Below are 23,723 nucleotides of genomic sequence, written 5' to 3' on the forward strand. Positions count from 1 at the left end.
ATACGTTTACAAAAAATAAATTTAAAACGATTTTAAAAATATCCAGAAAAATAAATAAATAGATAAATAATTAAACACATTTAAAAAAAATAATTAAAAAAAGATTAAAAAGATATCCTCTATCTTTTTCATGTATCATTATTTAATCAAGAATTATATTGTCATGTCTGATAAAGCGTTGCTGTTTCTTTTCTTTCCTTAAATGCATTGTAATATGTATGTATGCAAGCTTCCTATAATATATGTAATGTTATCCAACACCTTCAATAAAAGTTTCTTCAAAAAAAAAAAAAAAAAGATAATAAAAAAGATCAGAAATATACTTCCAGGACTTTAGGGGCACTGTTGTTGATGTACATTATTTAAATGATCTAATAATGTCTAAAATGTATTTGGTTGAAGGTAGGACTACATTATGCTCCTAATTCTTTTGCCTTTTTGGCTCTGCTCATTTATTTATTTGTACCAAAGGTACAGTGTGTAGAAAGGGGATTATATAACAGTATTGCTCAACCCCCCAAAAAGAAGCCCCTGTGATGCATGATAAGTATGAGCCTTCCTTTATGAAGGAATCTTTATATAAAAAAAATGTAGCTTGTTCATTCTGTGCGACTGTAGAAATGTTGCAGAGCAAGATGGCGGCCTCCATGGAAGGGGTCCCTCTCCTTATGAAAATATAAGGCTCATTCTAAGTTACCAAATACAAAATCATTTTTAAATAAGGGGATTATACACTTATTGAAACAGACTTATTTTTAAAGTTATACTCCATTTCTGTCTGCTCTGCTAAACACTGCTTAATTCTACACACTGTACCTTTAAAGTTAATTAACATTGAGTCTATGTTTTAACTAATTGTGTTCATTTGTTTTTATGCGTGATCAAAAACTTGTTTCCTTTAAAATTGAACGGGTTTCTTTTTCATTGCTCAACAGGTTAGATAAATACCACTCAAAGTGGGAAAAAAAATCCTCCTTTATATTAAAAGCCCGTAAGGGAAAACATTAGGACGTAGTAGCCCCTTTTCTAACTTTTGTCTTTCTCTTTGTATTTAATAGTGTTAAACCATGTACCCCCTTTTTTATTTATTTATGTATTTATTTTAATTTTCTTTAATATGTGTACAAATACATATACATGTGCCATGGGCATAATTATGAATTTGTGTATATCTGTATGTGTATGGTATGATATGTTTCTCTCATTAGACGAGTTGTTATGTTCACTGTTTCTTGCTGTAAATAACCCGTCAAATGTATGTTTTTTTTGTCTGAATTTGTTTTGTCTGTTTTTGTTGTTGTTTTGTTGTTTGTTTTTTCTGCTCTTGTTTTATTCTTTTTTTTTATTGTATTGGATTGTCATTATTTGTGTGTCTTTATTTGAATGTTTGTAAAAACGAATACATTTCAAATCATTAAAAAATGCAGCAACATGTTTATTTTTTTATATGTATTTTTTTCTTTTTTTTTAAAATCTGTTAATTTATATTTTTACACATTAGATACAAAAGATCAATAGAGGCAAGTGATGTTCTTTTTTTTAACAAGAAAATTAGATAAGTGAATGAATGAAAAAAACAAAACAATAATAAATGTTAATAATTTAAATATAAATGTTAATAATTTAAATATAAATAAATAAATAAATAGAAGCAAACATGATAGTGGAAATACAATAAAATAAATAGGTTAATATTTAAAAAAAACATGTTTTAAAAAGGCTGCTTTTATTTTGCAAATCAATACCGGAAATGTGTCTGCCACGCAAAAAGGGTTGTCGTCAGCAGTGAGGTGTCCGTGTGTCCCTCTCTCTGTCAGTCTGCCTGTCTCTCTGTCCGGTGATGCACGCACACCGGTGCCGGCTGCAGGCGTGCCGACAGCAGGGTTCAGGACGCGGACTGAAGCGTCTTCCAGCGTTTCCCAAACTTTCCCTTCGTCATGTTTAAAAATCTTCAAGCTCTGTGTGTGTGAGGATGCTGACAGACATGATTGTGGACGAAGAATTTGAAATCAAGGAGGAGGAACCGTGGTACGACAAGCAAGACCTTGAACATGGTACAGTTTCCTCTTCAGTCTTTGTCTCTTAATCCTGGAAGATAAAGAAGCAGGTCGATGTGAGGAGCCTAGAATAAAACAGACACATTACTGCTGTGATGTAGAGTTAGATCCACTGCTAATACAAGTGTCACGTTTCAAAGTCATCATTTATTATCCCTGCAGGTTACATTTGTAGGATGATTTTCTGACCCTTTGCTTTTTAATATTTTAATCTGTATTTTATTTGTATATAAAAATAAATATATTTAATGAGAAATGTAGCAGCTTACATGAAAAGGCAGGGTCAGCATGACACTCCAATATGCTGCAATGTGAAAAAACAGAAGAGGTGTGTGTAATGAGAAGTGACTTTGACTTCAACTATCCTTTTTACCCTTGTTGCACGCTTTTATTCCAAATCTGGTGTGTTGTTGAATATTTCCCTCTGATTTTACATCTTTTTATTGCTATTCCAGTCACATCAGCTGTAATGTACACAGAGGGTAGTAGTAGTAGTAGTAGGTAGTAGTTAAAGGAAGGGGACGTGACATAGTATTTATGTGGCTCAGTTAGATTTGCAGGTGCATGAGTTATAATCATCACTTCTTGCCTTTTAATAATCAGTGTGTAGAGATGGATTAATCCTGTGGCAGATTCTTTCTTAAACTGGGTTGCTGGAACAGAACCTTGCAGATCTGCTCGTATGATTCCCCTGAGAAGTGTCCATCAGTGAGACTAAACTATCAACCCTGAGGCATTCAGTGTTCCCTCTCTCTCCGTCTCTCTCCCGCAGACCTGCAGCTGGCAGCCGAGCTCGGGAAGACGCTCCTGGAGCGGAACAGAGAGCTGGAGCAAGGGCTGCAGCAGATGTACTCCACCAACCAGGAGCAACTCCAAGAGATCGAGGTAAAGAAAGAGCATCCGGTGTGCTGGCAAAAAGATGTTTGACCCCAGACTGATCTGTTAAACTTTGAGTGCAGTTGTCTTTGTTCCTCTGACATGCAATCTGAAGTTGCATCATCACAGTTTTGTACTGGAGGCCTTAAATGAGCCCCACAGAAAACATAACATGCTAACATAGGGTGTATTTTTCCTACCCCTCACAAACCCTATTATTGTTGCAGTTAGATTCATTCACTGAAATAGGCTTAACACCCAGACGGCCAGAGGAAGCTGGCAAACATTAGACTGATTTCCAAGAATTGTTTTTCCCAAAATTTTGCCTCCCAAGCAACAACCAAGCCGCTGTACCTCTGTGGGCTTCTGTAATTATGTTTATGTGATCTGTGTGGGGAAAATAAGCTTTGATCTACCTTATATTTTATTGCACAACCCTATGATGTAACATGACACACACAATAAAACAGATCTTGATTAGCGGAGTTGCAGAGTGGAGTTTGAGTTGCTGACAGCTCATGAGGATGACATAACACTTTTATTTTGATGTTTTTAACACAAGTCTGAATCGGTTTATTTATTGTTAATTGCATCTAATGCAGCGTTATTTCATAGCTTTGAAAACTGTGTTGCAGATTTGTTGTTATGGTGAAAATGTCACCCTAAAATCTGATTAAAGTAAACCTGTAGACCCCACTCAGGGCTGAAAACTCAACAATCAATGTCATTCAGTCTTTGTAGTAAAGGTAGATCAAATATGAACTCTATAGACTTGGATTACAACAGAAGAAGTTTGGATATTTGTTAAACATCCTAAAAAAAGATGTTGATTTAAAAGGTAGCATGTCTCAATTCAGGACAATATAAGTAGATGATGATTGAGAGAGTGCATGACAATTTATAGAGTTCTAATATTTTGATGGACAGCATATTAGCTGATTAATTTTTAATTTTGCACGACCCTGGTAGCTCAAATGTTCAAGAAAGGAACAAACTAATATCTGTCAATGTGTTAATTAAGCTTTATTTATAGAGCACCTTTTAAATCACATGCAGTTCAAAGTGTTTCACAGGGATTAAAATAAATAAACAAAAGGGAAATTGATTTAGAAGTAGAGACTAATGCAAAGCAATTGCAATACCATGTATATAATTAAACAACAAAAGGAAATAGTCAAGAAATAAGTAAATAAAAGATAAAAAAGGTCAAGAAAAAAGTCTAAGATAAATAAAAACACTAAAAAAAGGTAGTAGTTAGATTTAAAAAAAATGGAAGTGTTCGAATAAATGAAAAATAGAGTATTAAAATAAATATAGTGTCATTAAAATGATGAATTATATGAAGCTTGCCACTTTAACATCCTCATATATATCTCCTTCATTCCCAGCGCTTCTGTACATAGCTAACTCTAACTATTCTGCACTTCTGTATATACTTGTTATTTATTTTATTTTATTTGTATTTATATCTTATTTTATTCCTTCCTCTATGATTATCCTACTTTCATACATACTATTTATAAGAGCTCTGTAATGCCCGAATTTCCCTCCCCAGGATAAATAAAGTATTTCTGATATTGATTCTGAAGTTAAAAGAAAGCCCCTACAGGAAAGCCAGATTAAATAAATGTGTCTTTAATTTCCTTTAAAAGTCTCAATATTCCTTGCTAATATCCCTTCCTGATATTTGTTGTTGTTGTCGCTTCTGCCGCTGTACTCCTCCCCCCTGTGTCTCCCTGCTTCATTACTTCTCAACAGATCATTAGTCTAAGCTCTTATCTCAAACCCAACCTGCAGCAACTCAATATTTAGCTCCAGGTTTTTCTGCTTTCCCACATCTCCGGCCTAGTTTTAATTTTCTTGAGTGAGGCCAGCACTAAATCCTGCCCTCCTCTCAGCGCTGACACACTGAATTAATCTCTTAAGACCTCGCTGTGCTCTTGCAAACGTCACAGGTCTGAGTCCAGCTCCTGACCTGTGCTGCACTTAATTACCTGCTTCACTGTCACTGCTCAGTGGAACAAAAGGCCTCTAACAAAGCAGGGACATAATTCTTCATTAGAGCTACCCGGGTAAAGTGTGGTGTGTACACAACATAAATATCCTGTCTGGTGTACATGACAGGCAGTCAGACATTGAACTGGTGTCACTGTGAAGTTGATGTTAAGTGTTTTTCTGTGTGTAATATTGAGTAGATAGATTAGATGAACAAAGGTTCAAAGTGTCCTCCTGGCTGCATTAAGATAAGATAACCTGTTCTTAGAGAAACTGTTTCTCTAAGGAGATTCTGGAGATGTTTAAGGGTTGCTGGGAAAAACAAACATTAGGTTGTTGCTGTAGACCGTACAATAAATGGACGTAGTATCACCCATCTGTTTCTGAAGCGTTGTTTTGAAGCCAATAGTCTGTTGGGTGCCATATTGGAAATGCTGAACTGAACCAAACACCTGTCAAGCTAGTGTGAGGTAAAGAGGCGGGGTTTGAGCCTCCTAGCCAACAGCTACAGTGTTCCCACCTGTCAGTCAAGTCAGTCATGTCCTTATTTGGGTAAAACTCGTAATCTTAATATCTTCTGAACTGCAGTGTTATAAAAAAATTCACCCCCCGTACGGTGTGTGCGATAGAGAAATTAGCTACTCAGACCTAAACTGCTTTTTCAACCAGGCTATAAACCAAGCGGCAACCTCTGGTCTAAAAATATGAGTCCAATGCGGAAGTGCTTAAAACTGCAATTCCTCGAGTGTCCACTTGAGGCTGGCTCCGCAAGTATCAGAAGTCACATACACATGAATGGGAAAAAGCCGATCTTTACAGCAGAAATAAACATATTTACAGTCTGGTACAAAAGACGAGTGTAGTCTGGATAGCTCATTTCTCTATCGGCTCTCACTGTAAGGGGGGTGAATTTTTTCTAACGCGGCAATTTCAAAGATATTGAGATTACGAGTCTTCCAATGAGAGGCACAGCTGACAGCGCTCCCGTTGACGATTGGCCTCAAACAGCGCTTCAGAAACAGATGGGTGACGTCACGGATACTATAATATACAGTCTATGGTATAAACATGTTTATTTCTACTGTAAATATCGTCTTTTTTGAATGGGTGTGTATGTGGTTTCTGGTGTTTCTGCAGCCGGCCTCAAGTGGACGCTCCATGAACTGCAGTTTTTAACACTTCTGCATTGGCTTCATATTTTAAGACCGGAGGTTGCCGCTTGGTTTGCACATATACTTCTTGTTTCTTTTTGTGCAGAATTAAACTCACAATCAGAAAGTTTAAATAAGCAGTCAAAAAGAGTCATGACAGAGGATGAACCCCCTGATGACCTCTGTTTTAATCATTGAAAACCACAGACTCAGTTTCATCTACTTATTATTTGTTTGCGCACACTGTTCACAAATTTCAAGGGTTTTCATATTTATCAGATTATGAGATTTATTGGGGAGAAGCTTAACATTCTTCTGGTGTCAGTCCAACATATAATATCCATGAACATAATTAAACAGTTCTTATAACTGGACCAGTGTGTTTCTTTTTACTTTGACATGTTTAGATTAGACCACAAACTTCCTGTAGTCGTCCTCAGAAGAGTCACCTCAGAAGACTACAGGAAGTCTGTGTTTGAAACATGTCACGGTAAAGAGTAACACACTGGTCTAGTCACAAAATAACGTCCTTGCATAGTTAATATAAAATGTAAAGTATCCATTGTTGCAAAATTTAGTTGCACACATCTGTTTTTGTGTGTATATGTTTTCTGTTGCAAAACAGGTTGTGTTGCACCTCTTTGTACGAAATGTGCTTTATAAATCAAGCTTCAAGTTATTTTATTACACACACATGAGGAGCTTTTTTGACGAGAGTGTACACTAGATAGAGTAGAAAAATGCAAAGAGAGCATGAGGGGTGATGTGCTTTAAAAGGCTGAAGGGTGGGATCAAAACCCAGGCTGCCCACTTTGAAGATTGTAGCCTCTGTTCACAGGGGGGTACATGATTTAACCCCCAAGCGAAACCGACACCCCACATGACAGAGTTTTAAAGTGGCTGAACGATATTTAGTCGTTGTGTTTCTTCCTCTGTCTGCCCTCAGTACCTGACCAAGCAGGTGGACCTCCTCAGACAGGTCAACGACCAGCATGCCAAAGTGTACGAGCAGCTGGACGTGTCGGCCCGGGAGCTGGAGCAGAACAACCACAAACTGGTTCAAGACAGCAGGTTGTCGCAGCAGAAGATCCAGGGGTGAGTAAGAAAACATCATGGACAGATATCCCACTTCATCTTTTCCACTAGTTCCCTAACAGAGCGCTGTGTTCTCTGTGCAGCCTGACGGAGACGGTGGAGCTGCTGCAGACGCAGGTGGAGGAGCTGCAGCATCAGGTGGAGCAGCTGAAACTGAGTCCTTCACAGCCTCAGAAACGTCTGCGCGGAGACAAGTGGTCACCTCGCGGCACTCAGAGTGTTTCCTGTCTGACAGAGCTGCAGAACACGCTCAGGTGAGGGAACTCAGAAACACACACATTGATAAGTTAGTGAACATAGCGTCCTGAATTTAAGGAATCAGTTAATGATTCAAGCACTATAAACTCTGTGAGGAGTTTAAGTGGTTATAAAACAGTCTTGATTTAACACTGTGTGTATCTGTGGTTATTTCTATTGGGCTTATAGAACTTGTGGCAAACATGTTTCTTATCATATACTGTATTTTATTTTGGCTCATGATTGAAAATATTTAGTAAGTGTATCCTGACACTCTTAACAGCAAAGTCTGTTTAAAGCACTGGCACATGTAAATGTGTTGTGCAAAGAGCTGCAGGAAATTGCAAAAGAAGCCCGACTGACAAACTTCTTGACTTGTGACGGGTAAGAGTTGAGGCAGTCTGTTGGTAAATCTATCACTTGCTAAATGTCTCCTTTTAAAGAAAGAAAGGATTGGCCACTCTTCTCTGCAGTATGCACCTTTAAATGGACAGTCTTTGGATTTCAGACTGTTGGAAGATGAAAACTTGCAAGACTACTATTTTTAAGTCCATGCCATTAAAGGCACAGTAAGGGGTTTTGAAATAGTCAGTTAAACGGATGCCTGTACATGACCTATATAGTGAAATGAGATCCTTAGCAATAAGATTTGTTATTTCAAGTCGATGTTAGGCATTCACCCAGAATAAGCTCTGTTCAGGGGAGCATGATCTTGGAATAATAATTCCTAAGGATGTCTGGGCAAATTGCATCTCTGCTGTACACACCTCCTCTATTTGTATACGACACAGGTTAATTCAATTCAAGGTTTTACATAGAATTCATTACTCCAACGACAGGTTAGCCAAAATATATCCCACTGCTGTCCCAGGTGCAATAACCCAGTCTCGTTGGGCCGTATGTTCTGGTCTTGTCCCTCCTTGGTCAATTTGTGGTCCTCGGTTTTTGACTGCCTTTCTGCTCTGTGTTATATGCTTCTTAAGCCCAATCCACTCACAGACATTTTGGGGGTGATACCTATAGAAACTCATGCAACAATTGCACAGAAGAAAGCAGTAGCATTTAGTAGCCTCATGGCACGCAGACTCATTCTGATGAATTGGAAATCTAATAAACCCCCTCCCTTTAGAAGATGGGAGCATGAGTTGCTGTCTCTGCTCCAACTCGAGAAAGTGAGACATACACTGAGAGGTTTGGTATGGTCCTCATTTGTTGAATTTGTAAAGTAGTTGACTCTGATGCCTGCTGACTGATGCCCACTTGGTTGGCCTGTTTGCTGCTGTTAAGGATGCTTATGCACTGGATCTTTATTTATTTATTTGTTTGTTAATCTTTTTCTTTTATTTTTTTTCCTTCTTTTTTAAAAATGTACTACCGTCTGTTGCCTTGTCATTTTGTTTATTTCTGTTTATTCCTCTTCCTGACTCTCCTTTGTTGCTCTGTATTTAGGATGTGCTCTTGGTCGGGGGGGGGTGGGTGGAGTTAATGTGAGAATTGTCTGTACGAGTTCAGTTTGTCGATATGTGTATGTTCATGTTAATTCATGTTGTATATTTTGTATAAACCCAAAACTACATAAATAATGTTAAAAAAAAAGAAAAGCTCTATTCAGACCTCTGCTGGTAAAGTTAGCAGGCAGGAAGAGTCTTTTATTCTTTTGCTAATTTCCTTTTGACATAATGTTTGAGCTCACGGCTGATACTGCAGCAGGATTAGCTAAAAGACATACATTTGTTGTTGTAGATGGAGGAACTCTAAAGCCAGGGCAATCAACACAACAGTGCCAGGGCCTGGAGACATAGCTTAGCATAGTTTAGCTTAACCTCTGGAAACAGTGAAAACAGGCACCAAGGTCTGTTCATAGGTAAACCTGTAGTGAGCTCTTCAAGTGCTGCCAGAGCCAGGCTAGCATTTACTCTGTTTCCATTCGTTATGCTAAGCTGCGTTAATCAGCTGCTCGTCGTGGTTTAACATTTAACCTACTACTACAGAATGACGTCAATGTTGTTGTCAAGCTTTTGCAAAGAAAACATATTTCCTGAGGGAACTTAGAAGGATGATATTTAACATGTTTTTAATATACTGTGAAGTATAGTTTAGGTGTTTTTACAGGTGGGTGTACTTCCGTACGACACTGGAGATGAACAAATGATTGTAGAAAGTACTGGAAACTGTCGTTAATGTTTGAAGGCAGAATTCCTTCCAGTTATTACCCAGTCTGGATGTTCTTTTACATCCAATAACTCAACTCCTGGACTGACCTCTCTCTCCAAAACCTCATAAACATTAATGATAATCATGAGTTTATTCTGGTGACTGTGCTGTGAAATTATTAAACTCAAGATTTTCTCTGAAAGTTTGAGGAGGGTAATAAAAAATGTGAGAAATGTTGTAAATAGATTAAATAGATTAATTCTTTAATCAGGTTAAAATCAGATCTTGAATTGTCAAAGGTCCAGCAGTTCTTTGTAAGCTTCAAGAAAAGCAGCAAATCCTCCCCTGAGTCCTCCTGGCTTTAGCTCCCTCCTCTCGGGGCTAATCTTCCTCCCTGGCAGCTGTCCATGTCTACCTCACAGCAGTCTTTCTCTGAATGTTTCATGCTGCGGTCACTTCCTGTCTGCTTGGACCGTGCTGTGTGGTGTCACAGGTTAACACAGTGCCTACGTTTTGTCTGTGTGTGTACATATGTGTGATCTTGTTAGTACTGGTCCCTAAAAGCAACCAGGTCAGATGGATAGATGGATGGGAATCTCACTGAACATGGTTAGTGTTTGATAGATCAGGCTGGAAGGAAACAGGTCAAAGTCTAAGCTTGAGGGTACAAACATGTCTCAATATCGCCCTGAAGCTGCCATTGATTCATAAGCAGCTTCCTAATCTACTCTGTACGACTGATAAGTTGTTGATGATTGTGCTTTCTCAACCGCTCTGATGTTTCTTACCGTCTTACGTCACATGTGGATGTTTGGTTTCTGTTTTCAGATGTGTGCAAGTTCCTCTCTTTATAAAGAAAAAACCTGTCAAGGTTGTCTATCTGTGTATCTGTACACTGAGAGCAATGAAAACCAGAGTGTAATTTATCCTTTGTGGACACATATCTGGTCAACAACGCTGAACCAGGCATAGTGTGACGTAAAAGGGCGGAGTTTGAGCCTCCTAGCCAACAGCTATGTGTTCCCGACCGGGAGTCAAGTCAGTCATGTCCTTATTTGGGCAAATTCACCCCCCGTACAGTGTGTGCCGATAGAGAAATGAGCTACGTAGAGCCAAGCCGTTTTTTGAACCAGGCTATAAACATGTTTATTAATGCTGCAAAGATCGTCTTTTTTGAATTGGTGTGTATGTGGTTTCAAGGGTTTCTGCCACCAGTCTCAAGTGGATTCTCCATGAATTGCAGTTTATAACCCTTCCGCATGGGCTTCATAGTTTTGAGACCGGAGGTTGCCGCTTGGTCAAGACAGAAAGCAAAATCAACTGAACCTTTAATTTAAAGCCAATTTCAGGAATTTTATCTGGTTATGAAACAGACTGGAATTAAAAATGATGCTTCTTCATGGCCTGCCAAAACAAACAAGACTATCAGCGACAAGACAAAGAATTTCTATATTTGTAGTTTTTAATTCTTATAACCTCTGTGATGGGAAAGGTGTTTTTATTATTGACAACATGCTAAAAAAATGGCTGTTTTTAATTCACAAATATTCACAGTGGGTAATATCTTTGATTGTTTAAAGGGTAGCAGGATGAATACAATTAAATACCTGTGCACCAGGCGCTAACATCGAAAGAAAGTTCCTCACTTCCACACAGCTTTAATGAACACAGTTATGCAACCAGGTTTCCTGCATATTTAGCAAAAGCAGCATTTGTATCTTGATTAAATTGGCACACTATCACTATCTACAGTGAAAGTTCAAACCTGGGCCACGTCCTTCAGCAAATGTTATCATCTCTTTTAATTTCCTCACACCTCTCACTTTGTTTTGGCTCATTATATATAGAAGCTCACATGTAAATACGTAGCTTAAAATGCTATGGTAAGCTGTGAAAGAGAGGGAAAATGTGGCTTTCATGGAATGACAAATGTTACAGTCAAGGTGTACTGACTCACCTACTTAGGAGAGTTTGAGCTTATCAGATAGTGTTTATCAGTAAATGAAGTTACCTCAGCTGTTGTGGGAACATCATGTTGAGCTTTTGTAGGGTGTTTCTACATGTTGGCTTGAATCATAGACTGTATATAAAATGGACGTCATCTCGCTCGGCTCGAAGTGAGGCTGTCACAAAAACTGCTCCCCCTAGTGGCTGGCTGCAATATAGGTCAAAAACTCTGTCTCCCACATTCATTTGAATAAATACACTTCGTACGAACGTTTCTCACATCTGTATGCTGTGGTGATATGAAGTTAATATTTGACTGTTTTGTGTTCAAGGCCTCTTTTTTCTGAAAAGTTTCTTTTTCGTTAGTTATTAGAGGTTAAAAAACGGGGTTTACATCCGGGTTTAATTTGATTGACAGCTGCCGTAGAGAGAAACTCCGTAGGACCTCGGGATGGTACGCTGTAGGGCGGAGCTTATCCCTGTGGAAACACAAATTCCCTACTGCAGAAAATTTTAAAGATGTCAGCGTTCCAGAACAGGATATTTTGGCTTCAAACCGTACAATGGGAAAAGGCGAAGTGACGCTGTCCCTTATATATACAGTCTATGGCTTGAATGTTTAGCTATAGCCATGCTATTAGCGTAGAATGTTTAATACTTTAGTCTTTAAGGGAATACTTGTAAAACTATTGTTTATTGTGTTGCATACCAAATAGCTTATTAGCATGCTAAGAAGCCAAACTAAGATGGTAAAGATTATTAACATTTCACCTAGTATTTAACAATTAAGTCATACTTGATCAAAAAAGCAATGTATAAAGCTAAAAAGATTTAATATGTTACTTCTAAACTTGGGAGGCACTGCTAAAAGGTGAATTTTCTTATATTACACAGAGCCAGGCTAGCTTTTCACCTGTTGTCAGCCTAGCTGAGCCAAACCTAGCTGAACTAAGCAGTTGATAGATCTAGCATCATTGCAACACAATACTGACAATATTTCTTTCATAGGCTAATACAATTCAGGAATGCTTCCTAGTTTAATTTTATTCAAAAGTCATGATTTGGGGACAAAAAAACTCTTCAAACCATCTGAAAATCAAAGATTGAAGCTGAGTGTAGAAGTGTATATGAAAACAAGCACATGGCTATAACTGTCTGTCTCTGTGTGCAGCTATGACCCCGATGAAACCTCTGATGACTGTGACTCCTCGGACGTGTCATGGCGTGAGGAGGAGCAGGCGTCATTACGACAATCCCTCCGCGCCCTGCAGACTCAGTACGCCACTGAGCGCGCTCGGAGGGAGGAGTCGGAGCGAGAGGCAGAGCTGCTCGCTGGAGAAAATGCAGATCTGGAGCAGCAGGTGGCAAAGATGGAAGGGTGTCAGGTATGTCTGATAACTGACTCTTACCTGTGTGCTTTTTTCTCTTCGTGCACCAACAATGAGTCAATGTGTTTAGAGTTCATGAGTTATGTTCTGAAAGTTGACGTCTAACAAAGTGGCCAGTGCTCTTCTTTTTGTTGCTTAAAACTCAAAATCATTCAGCACCTCACTCATTAATGGTCCCAGGGGGATGATCCTATTTGCTTTGGTAAAAACCTGACATTTCTTCTTGTGCCTATCATGAGGCAGATATATCCTTCGGTAATATTCCTCATCAACTAGTTGACTGATTGCTATAACATTTGAAACAAACATTCATAGTCACCTCAGGATGTTTTGTAACTTTTATAATCCTTGCAGGTCCAAAATTTCAATACATCCAATACTTCAGCTTAATAATTTACATGCCATTGAAACTAAAGACACACCCATCAGCCACTGCTGTACTTTGTATCAATAAGTAGATGTTAGCATGCTACACAGAGATACTAGTTAGCCAGAGTGTTTAGCAAAGAAAAGAGCAAATACAACACGCAAAGTTAAAGTCAGCATTTCATGGTGAGCAGGTTAGCATCAAAAAGATCATGTGCTAATATTAGCTCAGAGCACGTCTGTGTCTAACCACAACATAAGAGCTTGGTCTTTGTCTTTTAGTGCGTTACATTTCATCGTAGTCATTCTAATATATGGAAACTTGAGTTGCATTATTTTCACCGGTTAGGCTAACTTCTCTAGCCGCATAAATGTGATCGTTAAACCACTTCTGTTAGTTGATCTGGAATCTGTCACAGTGCTGTGGTTGTTTAACAGATCTCAGCGTTCTCTCTGTATATATTTTATTACCGATAGAAACAGAGACCAAGCAGGGAGCCCCATCTTTGCCAAGTCAGGGACCCCCGTATAGCATTAGCCTCAGGAAGAGACCCCTTGTTGCAAAATTGCTATAATTTCTGGTACATTAAGACAGCAAACATCATAGTTAAACAAATATAAAATATAGAATATAACTTTGTAATATACTTACTTTAAACGGACATGATTAACCATGAGTTATCTTGCTATCCATTTATTTAATAATATTTAAAAATAATACTAACAGTGATCTAGTTGCTTATGATTTTCTTTTCTATTTTGCCAACTTTACCCTCCATGTTCCCCTCGAGAACCCGTAAGAACCAGGGCCAAATTGTAAGAAAAACTGGAATGTTTCTTTAACTTCAAAAGGTCCTCCAGGTTCAAACAAATCTGTTGTTCTTTGATGGAAACCTTTGAAAAGCATGTTGATAAACCTCAATATGAATGCTTTGAGGTTTCCTTTGCTCTGATCTTGTGTGGCTTTGATCTAAAAATAAAACATTTTTTTCTCAAATGAAATATCATGACAGTGTGCTGCATCCCTGTCACAAAGCGTCTTTGACTTATTGTTGGTTTTCTGAAACAAAATGTCAGTGATACAGTTAGTCTTCATGACCTTTCGTTTCTTCTCCCTGCTGTAGGTCAGAGTTTCTGAGCTGGAGCGAGAGGCCGAGGAGCTTCGTCAGCTCTGGAAGTCAGAATCCTCCAAAAAATCCAGCAGGCCTGACGTTCTGCACGGCCTTCTGTCCAACTCGATGTTCCTCAACCAAGAGGAGGAGAATGAGGGGGAGTCGGCTGCATTTAAAAGCCCACGGGTCCTGAAGCGCTGGGACAGCGAGCGGCTCATGAAAGTGACGCAGATGCACGACTCAACCGACAGGATCTACGACCACGAGTGCTCCTGTGTGCGCCGAGCTGGGGTGGTGAAGTATCGCGGGATCTCACTGCTCAACGAGGTCGACGCCCAGTACAGTGCCTTGCAGGTGAAGTACGACGAGCTGCTGCAGCGGTGTCACCTGGGGCTGCAGGAGGAGGAAGAGGAGGAGGAGCAGGATGGGCAGAGCCACAAGTCAGTCCAGACTGCATCCCTCACTGCTGCCATCGCTCGTTCTGCTCTCGCCGACATGGAGCGCTTTGAGGATGACATTCACCAGCCGGAGTACAAGGAACTTTTTAGGGAAATATTCTCACGTATTCAGAAAACAAAAGAGGACCTGATTGAAAACAGAGAGAGACTCTCAGCTGATGAGGTGCTGCCTATTTTGCATTAGTTGCTTACCAATAAAAAAAGAAAGCAAGACAAATCAAAGCTGCTGCAACATTAATAGTTGTCTTCCGTATCAAAGCAACTCCTTGGAAAGACTTTTACTGCAGCACAGGAAGCCAACTTACTCAGCTCTTTAGTGTACCTGAGTTACCCAGAGAGTGATCGAGGGATAGAGGGTTGAGAGAAAGAGTGATGCCAGAATAAGAAGTCAAACACCAGCAGCTCGTGTCTTAGATGTGACTCATTTTGCACAGAAACACCCGTGCCTAATGCTGCTGTCTCCTGTACAATCACTCTACCTCACTCTGCAGGACTCTGCCGTCACACAAGATCCCAATTAAATCCTTTCTGGGTCCTTTTTATACACGCTGTACTGGGAACTCTTTATTTTATGGATTCAAAACTTTCATTAATTTCCTTGATAATATTTGCCATGTTTTTCAGGGTTACTAGAAATGTCAATTACACCTCTATTATCTTAATTGATGGAGATTCATTTGGTGGTAATATTTTGGGGATATTTCGGCTCTGACTGCTTCTCAAACCTCAAGAAACTTTTAAGTTTGTGGAATCTGTTCAAATTACGTGGTAAAGCATCATTTACTTGGAATTAAGTGTATTTGAAACATAAAATACAACTCTTGGTTGATATGGTAACATCTTTGCAGACAAATCTAGCAGTTTGAGAGCAACATGATTAATATTATGAGTCATGTTTGTGTTTTACAGGTGACACATTTCACGGTCTTTAGCTCCAGTTTTGGTCTCCTCCATAGACTCTATAATAAATGGACGTAGCATCCGTGACGTCACCCATCTGTTTTTGAAGCACTGTTTTGAGGCCGATCGTGGGCGGCAGCCATATTGCTGCTGTCGAGCGATTGTGATGTAAAGAGGCGGGGCTTTGAGCCTCCTAGCCAACAGCTACAGTGTTCCCGCCTGTCAATCAAGTCAGCTTTGCCTCTCATTGGAAGACTCGTAATCTTAATATCTTCGAAATTACCGTGTTAGAAAAAAATTCACCGATCGAGAAATGAGCTATCCAGACTACACTTGTGTTTTTTGTACCAGGCTGTAAACATGTTTATTTCTGCTGTAAAGATCGTCTTTTTTTGAATTGGTGTGTATGTGGTTTCCAGTACTTCCAGAGCCAGCCTCAAGTGGATCCTGCAGTTTTAAGCACTTCCGCATTGGACTCATATTTTTAGACCGGAGGTTTCCGCTTGGTCTCCTCCAACTTCAGAGGGCATTATCTGGGGCTATGTTCAATGGCAAGCCACTTAGTGAGTCCACCATTTAAAGTGCTGTATAGGAAGTTTAACGTTTTTAGCCCTTTTCTGTGTAAACCATTCGCCTCTATGTCGATGATGACACGATGAGGGCTGTGAGACTAAACCAAAGCAGCGTTGTTTGAGCTGGATGGCTAAACAATACAGCCCTATGATATAATGTCAGAATACTGATTGTAGCTGCTTTAGAGTTATTCTTTTCTCCACCCAGATTTTTTTTTATGTGTTTTCTTTGTAAATATTCCCAAATACGATTACTATCACAGAGGAACCAAAAAACAAAAAGAAGGATCCATAAAATAAAGTGTTATTGTTGTATCTGCTGTTAGTTTTGTTTACGGACCTCTTGTGATCCAATGTGAACTTTTTTAATTTATTATTTTTCTTCTCAATTATAAATGTAGGAAAAGTACCTTTTTTTGGTGATAGTTCGCCTGCGCCTATAAGAGCAACATATGCAAGAATATTCCACATAATCACGGTGATGGATTATAAGTAGGTGATTTAAGGTGCTAAAATATAAAAGGATTTTTGTAACTGTGTGTATTATTACTCAATGGCTATACTTGATTACTGTATGATAGGTTAGATAACTGTGAGTGAATGAAATATTTAAGGAAGTTCAGAGCATTCACTCTGTACTTATTAATGTAACTTATCTATCAGCCTCACGAAGGAATGTATGAATAGAAGCTTTCCTCCTTTGCCTGATATTTGTGTTAAGCTTCGAACTGTGCACATAGTTTGTCTTTAAAAAAACAACATTGAGAAGCACTTTAGGGTTGCACATGCATTATTTAATGCTCTCTGACACTTTACATTTCACATGTAGTTATTGAAATGTGTGATGATGAAGATGTATATGAATAATCTACAGAATGTACGATTGTATGTGCTTAGCGTTTTTAAATGTGTCATGACACAGCCTTTTGGTTTTGTTGTTCTGAGCCATAAAATGTGAAGCAAGCAGAGAGAGCTAATGTGTGTTTATTTCCCGCTGTCAGTTGTACACTATATTCTATTTATAGAGACATGTGCTGCCAAAAGGTATAACTCATTCCTACATGCAGTTTCAGGACTGAACAAGAGATTTTCAGTGCTTTGAAAGAAGCTGTCTATAAGCTAAAAACTTCAGCCTAAAGGTAAAAATAAACCCCTAAAATCAGTTAATTTAGAGGTTTAAAATCTAAGAGTTTTATTCCGTCACCATACAAAATATAAAAATTGCAGAGGTGTCAAGTAACAAAGTACAAATACTTTGTTACCTTGCTTAAGTAGAAATTTTGGGTATCTATACTTTACTGGAGTAATTATTTTTCAGCCGACTTTTTACTGCCGACAGGATTTGACATGCGTACTTCTCAAACCCCTAACCCCTGAACCATTTAAGATATCTAGAAAATTCAAAAATCACCAGAAAGCGGGGAAATAGACCTTTGCGCCCATATAGTTGTCATTACTGTAGCCCCTAAGACTTCAGCAGTACGACCGTTATTATCTGTTATTATAGTGTCCTAAACACACAATAAAGTTGAATTACTGCCAGATACTGAAAGTTGAGGTTATCTTGGAAAAGGGGGCAGAAGCACTCACTCATTGCACATTTTTTGACAATTCTACAGCCATAAAATCAAAATAAATCCAGGCGGCCTGAATATAATTATGGTCATAAAAGGGTTAATGTTGGTAAAAGGAAGGCAGGTAGGAACTATAACAATTAGTCTTGTGATTGTGTGAATACTTCAATTTTAGCATATTTTAGGGTAAAAAAAGTACTCATTACCAATGGCCCATTGTAGGTATAATGTGTATTAATGATACACAGAATAATGTGTGCATCACTTATGAGCTGTAGCTGGTCAAACAAAGGGGGCCAATGGTAACTATTATGAATTCCCCTTCATGAACCAATCAAGTTTTAATTTAAAATACATAAACTTACTTAATTTCTCAGTAAAATGTTTTTAAAACATTCAGACATAAACGGCAAATATTTAAAGTATATGCAAGTATTGAAAAATTCTACTTAAAGCTGCCGTTGGTAGGAATGGTGTAAAAAAACAGTACTTTTTTTCTGCTGGGTTTGGAGAAAAGGTCCTTATACCAATCAGTACTCATCTGTAAGTGAAGTAATTTGAGATTATGGCAAAATCTCTGTGTTTTCCAATGCCTTTGTATCAAGCAATGTTATTATTCCCCTCTTTCCTGTTATCACGGACCAATCAGAGCTACTCCCCAACCCTCTGTCGCCCTGATTGGCTGGGAAGACACTTCTGCCTCATAGGGTGCTTCTCAAAGCTCTAAACGTCCATCCTCGCATCTCTTCCTCGCGTCTCTTCCTCGCATCTTAGTCCCGCCCACCAGAGATGCGAGGAAGTGAAACCAGAGGAGAGAGGAGATTTGTATCTAGAGAAATGAGACGTCCTCTTCTCCGGAGCGTCACGTGAAGCGACGTCGGTTTGTGATGACGGCTTTAACAGCTGTTTGTGTCTGCACACATGTTCACTGTAATAACTCTGATAAATATAAACAGTAACAGAGCTCTGTCTCTGTGTTTACATGTTTAACAAACACCTGCACATGAAGAGAATCTGCTCTCTGTTTATTCTGTCCTGAAGCATCACGGATTGATTCACCGGTAAAATGCCTCATTATTAAATTATTATTACTTTAAGGTAAAATAGAAACCATGCAACTCTTTTCAAACCTCGTGCTCATTAATGATCAGCCTCATATGAAACTTTATTAACCTGACAGGAAATATAACAAGTGGTTTTACTAACAGACAAACTTTACTGTCAGACTTCTCCATGATGAAAACGAGAACAAACGGGGAAACTAACAGGAGAAATGACTGATCATATATTCTCTCTATGATATTAGACTATATTACTCTATTTCATTAGACAGTGAATCTGACAAAAACAATCAGATGTAACATAATCCATCCTCTGTTATATTGAATTTATGATTTTGCAATCAGTATATTGTTTTTAAAACTCACATCAAACACTTTTGAATCTCAGCTCATCATACAGACTGTTGAGAAACTGATGTGTTTATAATCTGTTTCAGGGCACCCTTAGTGACTGTTTTAAGGTCTGTTTCAGGGCACCCTTAGTAACTGTTTTAAGGTCTGTTTCAGGGCACCCTTAGTAACTGTTTTAAGGTCTGTCTCAGGGCACCCTTAGTGACTGTTTTAAGGTCTGTTTCAGGGCACCCTTAGTAACTGTTTTAAGGTCTGTCTCAGGGCACCCTTAGTGACTGTTTTAAGTTCTGTTTCAGGGCACCCTTAGTGACTGTTTTAAGGTCTGTTTCAGGGCACCCTTAGTAACTGTTTTAAGGTCTGTTTCAGGGCACCCTTAGTAACTGTTTTAAGGTCTGTTTCAGGGCACCCTTAGTAACTGTTCTAAGGTCTGTTTCAGGGCACCCTTAGTGACTGTTTTAAAGTCTGTTTCAGGGTACCCTTAGTGACTGTTTTAAGGTCGGTCTCAGGGCACCCTTAGTGACTGTTTTAAGGTCTGTTTCAGGGCACCCTTAGTGACTGTTTTAAGGTCTGTCTCAGGGCACCCTGAGTAACTGTTTCAAGGTCTGTTTCAGGGCACCCTTAGTGACTGTTTTAAGGTCTGTTTCAGGACACAGTGACTGTTTTAAGGTCTGTTTCAGGGCACCCTTAGTGACTGTTTTAAGGTCTGTCTCAGGGCACCCTTAGTGACTGTTTTAAGGTCTGTTTCAGGACACCCTCAGTGACTGGTTTAAGGTCTGTCTCAGGGCACCCTTAGTGACTGGTTTAAGGTCTGTCTCAGGGCACCCTTAGTGACTGTTTTAAGGTCTGTCTCAGGGCACCCTTAGTGACTGTTTTAAGGTCTGTCTCAGGGCACCCTTAGTGACTGTTTTAAGGTCTGTCTCAGGGCACCCTTAGTGACTGTTTTAAGGTCTGTCTCAGGGCACCCTTAGTGACTGTTTTAAGGTCTGTTTCAGGGCACCCTTAGTGACTGTTTTAAGGTCTGTTTCAGGGCACCCTCAGTGACTGTTTTAAGGTCTGTCTCAGGGCACCCTTAGTGACTGTTTTAAGGTCTGTCTCAGGGCACCCTTAGTGACTGTTTTAAGGTCTGTCTCAGGGCACCCTTAGTGACTGTTTTAAGGTCTGTTTTAAGGCACCCTTAGTGACTGTTTTAAAGTCTGTTTCAGGGCACCCTTAGTGACTGTTTTATGGTCTGTTTCAGGGCACCCTTAGTGGCTGTTTTAAGGTCTGTTTCAGGCCACCCTTAGTGACTGTTTTAAGGTCTGTTTCAGGGCACCCTTAGTGACTGTTTTAAGGTCTGTCTCAGGGCACCCTTAGTGACTGTTTTAAGGTCTTTTTCAGTGCACCCTTAGTGACTGTTTTAAGGTCTGTCTCAGGGCACCCTTAGTGACTGTTTTAAGGTCTGTCTCAGGGCACCCTTAGTGACTGTTTTAAGGTCTGTCTCAGGGCACCCTTAGTGACTGTTTTAAGGTCTGTCTCAGGGCACCCTTAGTGACTGTTTTAAGGTCTTTTTCAGTGCAACCTCAGTGACTGGTTTAAGGTCTGTCTCAGGGCACCCTTAGTGACTGTTTTAAGGTCTGTCTCAGGGCACCCTTTAGTGACTGTTTTAAGGTCTGTCTCAGGGCACCCTTTAGTGACTGTTTTAAGGTCTGTTTCAGGGCACCCTTAGTGACTGTTTTAAGGTCTGTTTCAGGGCACCCTTAGTGACTGTTTTAAGGTCTGTTTCAGGGCACCCTTAGTGACTGTTTTAAGGTCTGTCTCAGGGCACCCTTAGTGACTGCTTTAAGGTCTGTCTCAGGGCACCCTTAGTGACTGTTTTAAGGTCTGTGTCAGGGCACCCTTAGTGACTGTTTTAAGGTCTGTCTCAGGGCACCCTTAGTGACTGTTTAAAGGTCTGTCTCAGGGTACCCTTAGTGACTGTTTTAAGGTCGGTCTCAGGGCACCCTTAGTGACTGTTTTAAGGTCTGTCTCAGGGCACCCTGAGTAACTGTTTCAAGGTCTGTTTCAGGGCACCCTTAGTGACTGTTTTAAGGTCTGTTTCAGGACACCCTTAGTGACTGTTTTAAGGTCTGTTTCAGGGCACCCTTAGTGACTGTTTTAAGGTCTGTCTCAGGGCACCCTTAGTGACTGTTTTAAGGTCTGTTTCAGGACACCCTCAGTGACTGGTTTAAGGTCTGTCTCCGGGCACCCTTAGTGACTGGTTTAAGGTCTGTCTCAGGGCACCCTTAGTGACTGTTTTAAGTTCTGTCTCAGGGCACCCTTAGTGACTGTTTTAAGGTCTGTCTCAGGGCACCCTTAGTGACTGTTTTAAGGTCTGTCTCAGGGCACCCTTAGTGACTGTTTTAAGGTCTGTGTCAGGGCACCCTTAGTGACTGTTTTAAGGTCTGTTTCAGGGCACCCTTAGTGACTTTTTTAAGGTCTGTTTCAGGGCACCCTCAGTGACTGTTTTAAGGTCTGTCTCAGGGCACCCTTAGTGACTGTTTTAAGGTCTGTCTCAGGGCACCCTTAGTGACTGTTTTAAGGTCTGTCTCAGGGCACCTTTAGTGACTGTTTTAAGATCTGTTTCAGGGCACCCTTAGTGACTGTTTTAAGGTCTGTTTCAGGGCACCCTTAGTGACTGTTTTAAGGTCTGTCTCAGGGCACCCTTAGTGACTGTTTTAAGGTCTGTCTCAGGGCACCCTTTAGTGACTGTTTTAAGGTCTGTTTCAGGGCACCCTTAGTGACTGTTTTAAGGTCTGTCTCAGGGCACCTCTAGTGACCATTTTAAGGTCTGTTTCAGGGCACCCTTAGTGACTGTTTTAAGGTCTGTTTCAGGGCACCCTTGGTGACTGTTTTAAGGTCTGTTTCAGGGCACCCTTAGTGACTGTTTTAAGGTCTCTTTCAGGGCACCCTTAGTGACTGTTTTAAGGTCTGTCTCAGGGCAACCTTAGTGACTGTTTTAAGGTCTGTCTCACGGCACCTTTAGTGACTGTTTTAAGATCTGTTTCAGGGCACCCTTAGTGACTGTTTTAAGGTCTGTGTCAGGGCACCCTTAGTGACTGTTTTAAGGTCTGTTTCAGGGCACCCTTAGTGACTGTTTTAAGGTCTTTCTCAGGGCACCCTTAGTAACTGTTTTAAGGTCTGTCTCAGGGCACCCTTAGTGACTATTTTAAGGTCTGTTTCAGGGCACCCTTAGTGACTGGTTTAAGGTCAGTCTCAGGGCACCCACCAACTCAGCTGATGTTACGTTTTGGTTAAGTCCGAGCCGCTGCGGTGTCCAATCGGTGAGTGATATTCGATAAGGGGGCGTGTCTGTCAGAGAAAAGACTTCTGCAAAGTCTGCTCTCGTGTTTCCTCGATTATCCCTTCTCGGATCAGTCTCCTCGCTCCTCACTCCTCGCTCCTCCAGCAGCATTTAGAGCATTGGGACGCAAGTTAAAATGGCGCGTCAGTAAGTACTTCCGGTTCGTCCGAGGAGCGAGGAGACTGCAGTTTAGAGCTTTGAGATGCACCCATAGAGTGCGCACAACAATCTTTTGTGGGTGCGGTTATGGGAGCAGAGAGGGGAGGGGTAGTGTTGACATTCGAAATCTCTCTCCGAACTGATGTTTGTATTACAACTACCAACAGCAGCTTTAACCACAGGTCTCAATTTTAGACTTAAATGTTAAACATGACTTGAAGAGAAAACACATCAAACAACTCAACTTTACAATGTTTATTGAGTAAAGTAACAAACAAATGAAAAAAAAAAAGAAAATTCTGTAGTCATTTAATTTGTCACATCATAAACTCTCCATATCTTTTCCAACATTTCCACTTCTGAAGGTTTAACTGTTTAACATTTTAATGAGAATCAATGACAGTTTTCTCTTTTGTCCTGTTTTTCTGCATATGAACGTGTGGGAGTTTGTCCTGAATGCCTTGTGAGGCAGAGGCACTTCAAGATGGAGGCTCAAGATAGCAGCAAATGGCGATACAACAGCGTGTCCATGGCAACAACTTCCCCGTCATCTCAGGAAGATGGTCCAGCGTTTCAATGGATGGATCAAATCTCAACCAAACGAATTACTGGGACTTTTTTTTTCTCTCTTCAAATTTCAAATCTTTATTGGCCATCATCAAACTCAGCCTCTCTCACAAAGGAAAAAAAACCAAAGGAACCTCTACAATCAACTAGTTCAAACCTCACCATCACCCACTTTATCCAGTTTTCTTCATATTTGATATTTCAGTCCACAGCTGGCTGAGTTAGAACTCAATATGGGAAGAGCCACACTGGATGTAGCAGTTTCCAGGTCCACGTTTGCCAAAGACAACAAGTGATTGAAGTTGCACATCAGGAGGAAACTTGTGTTTTGGAGGGATATTGGATGTTTTTCATCCATTATCATTTAAGGTTTGCTGACTCATG

General features: G+C 39.9%; 1 protein-coding gene across 1 annotated transcript; it reads left to right on the plus strand.

The window, feature by feature from the left end:
• The first annotated feature begins 1,780 nt into the window (after window positions 1–1,780).
• On the plus strand, window positions 1,781–17,276 carry LOC117830235 (cerebellar degeneration-related protein 2-like). The gene is made up of 6 exons (XM_034708272.1): window positions 1,781–2,054; window positions 2,830–2,942; window positions 7,026–7,174; window positions 7,258–7,428; window positions 12,684–12,897; window positions 14,391–17,276. The coding sequence occupies exons 1-6, from the start codon at window positions 1,973–1,975 to the stop codon at window positions 15,018–15,020; spliced, it is 1,359 nt and encodes a 452-aa protein (XP_034564163.1). The 5' UTR covers window positions 1,781–1,972; the 3' UTR covers window positions 15,021–17,276.
• Window positions 17,277–23,723: the final 6,447 nt, after the last annotated feature.

The sequence above is a fragment of the Notolabrus celidotus genome, chromosome 18, assembly GCF_009762535.1.
Source record: "Notolabrus celidotus isolate fNotCel1 chromosome 18, fNotCel1.pri, whole genome shotgun sequence".
Lineage (NCBI taxonomy): Eukaryota > Metazoa > Chordata > Actinopteri > Labriformes > Labridae > Notolabrus > Notolabrus celidotus.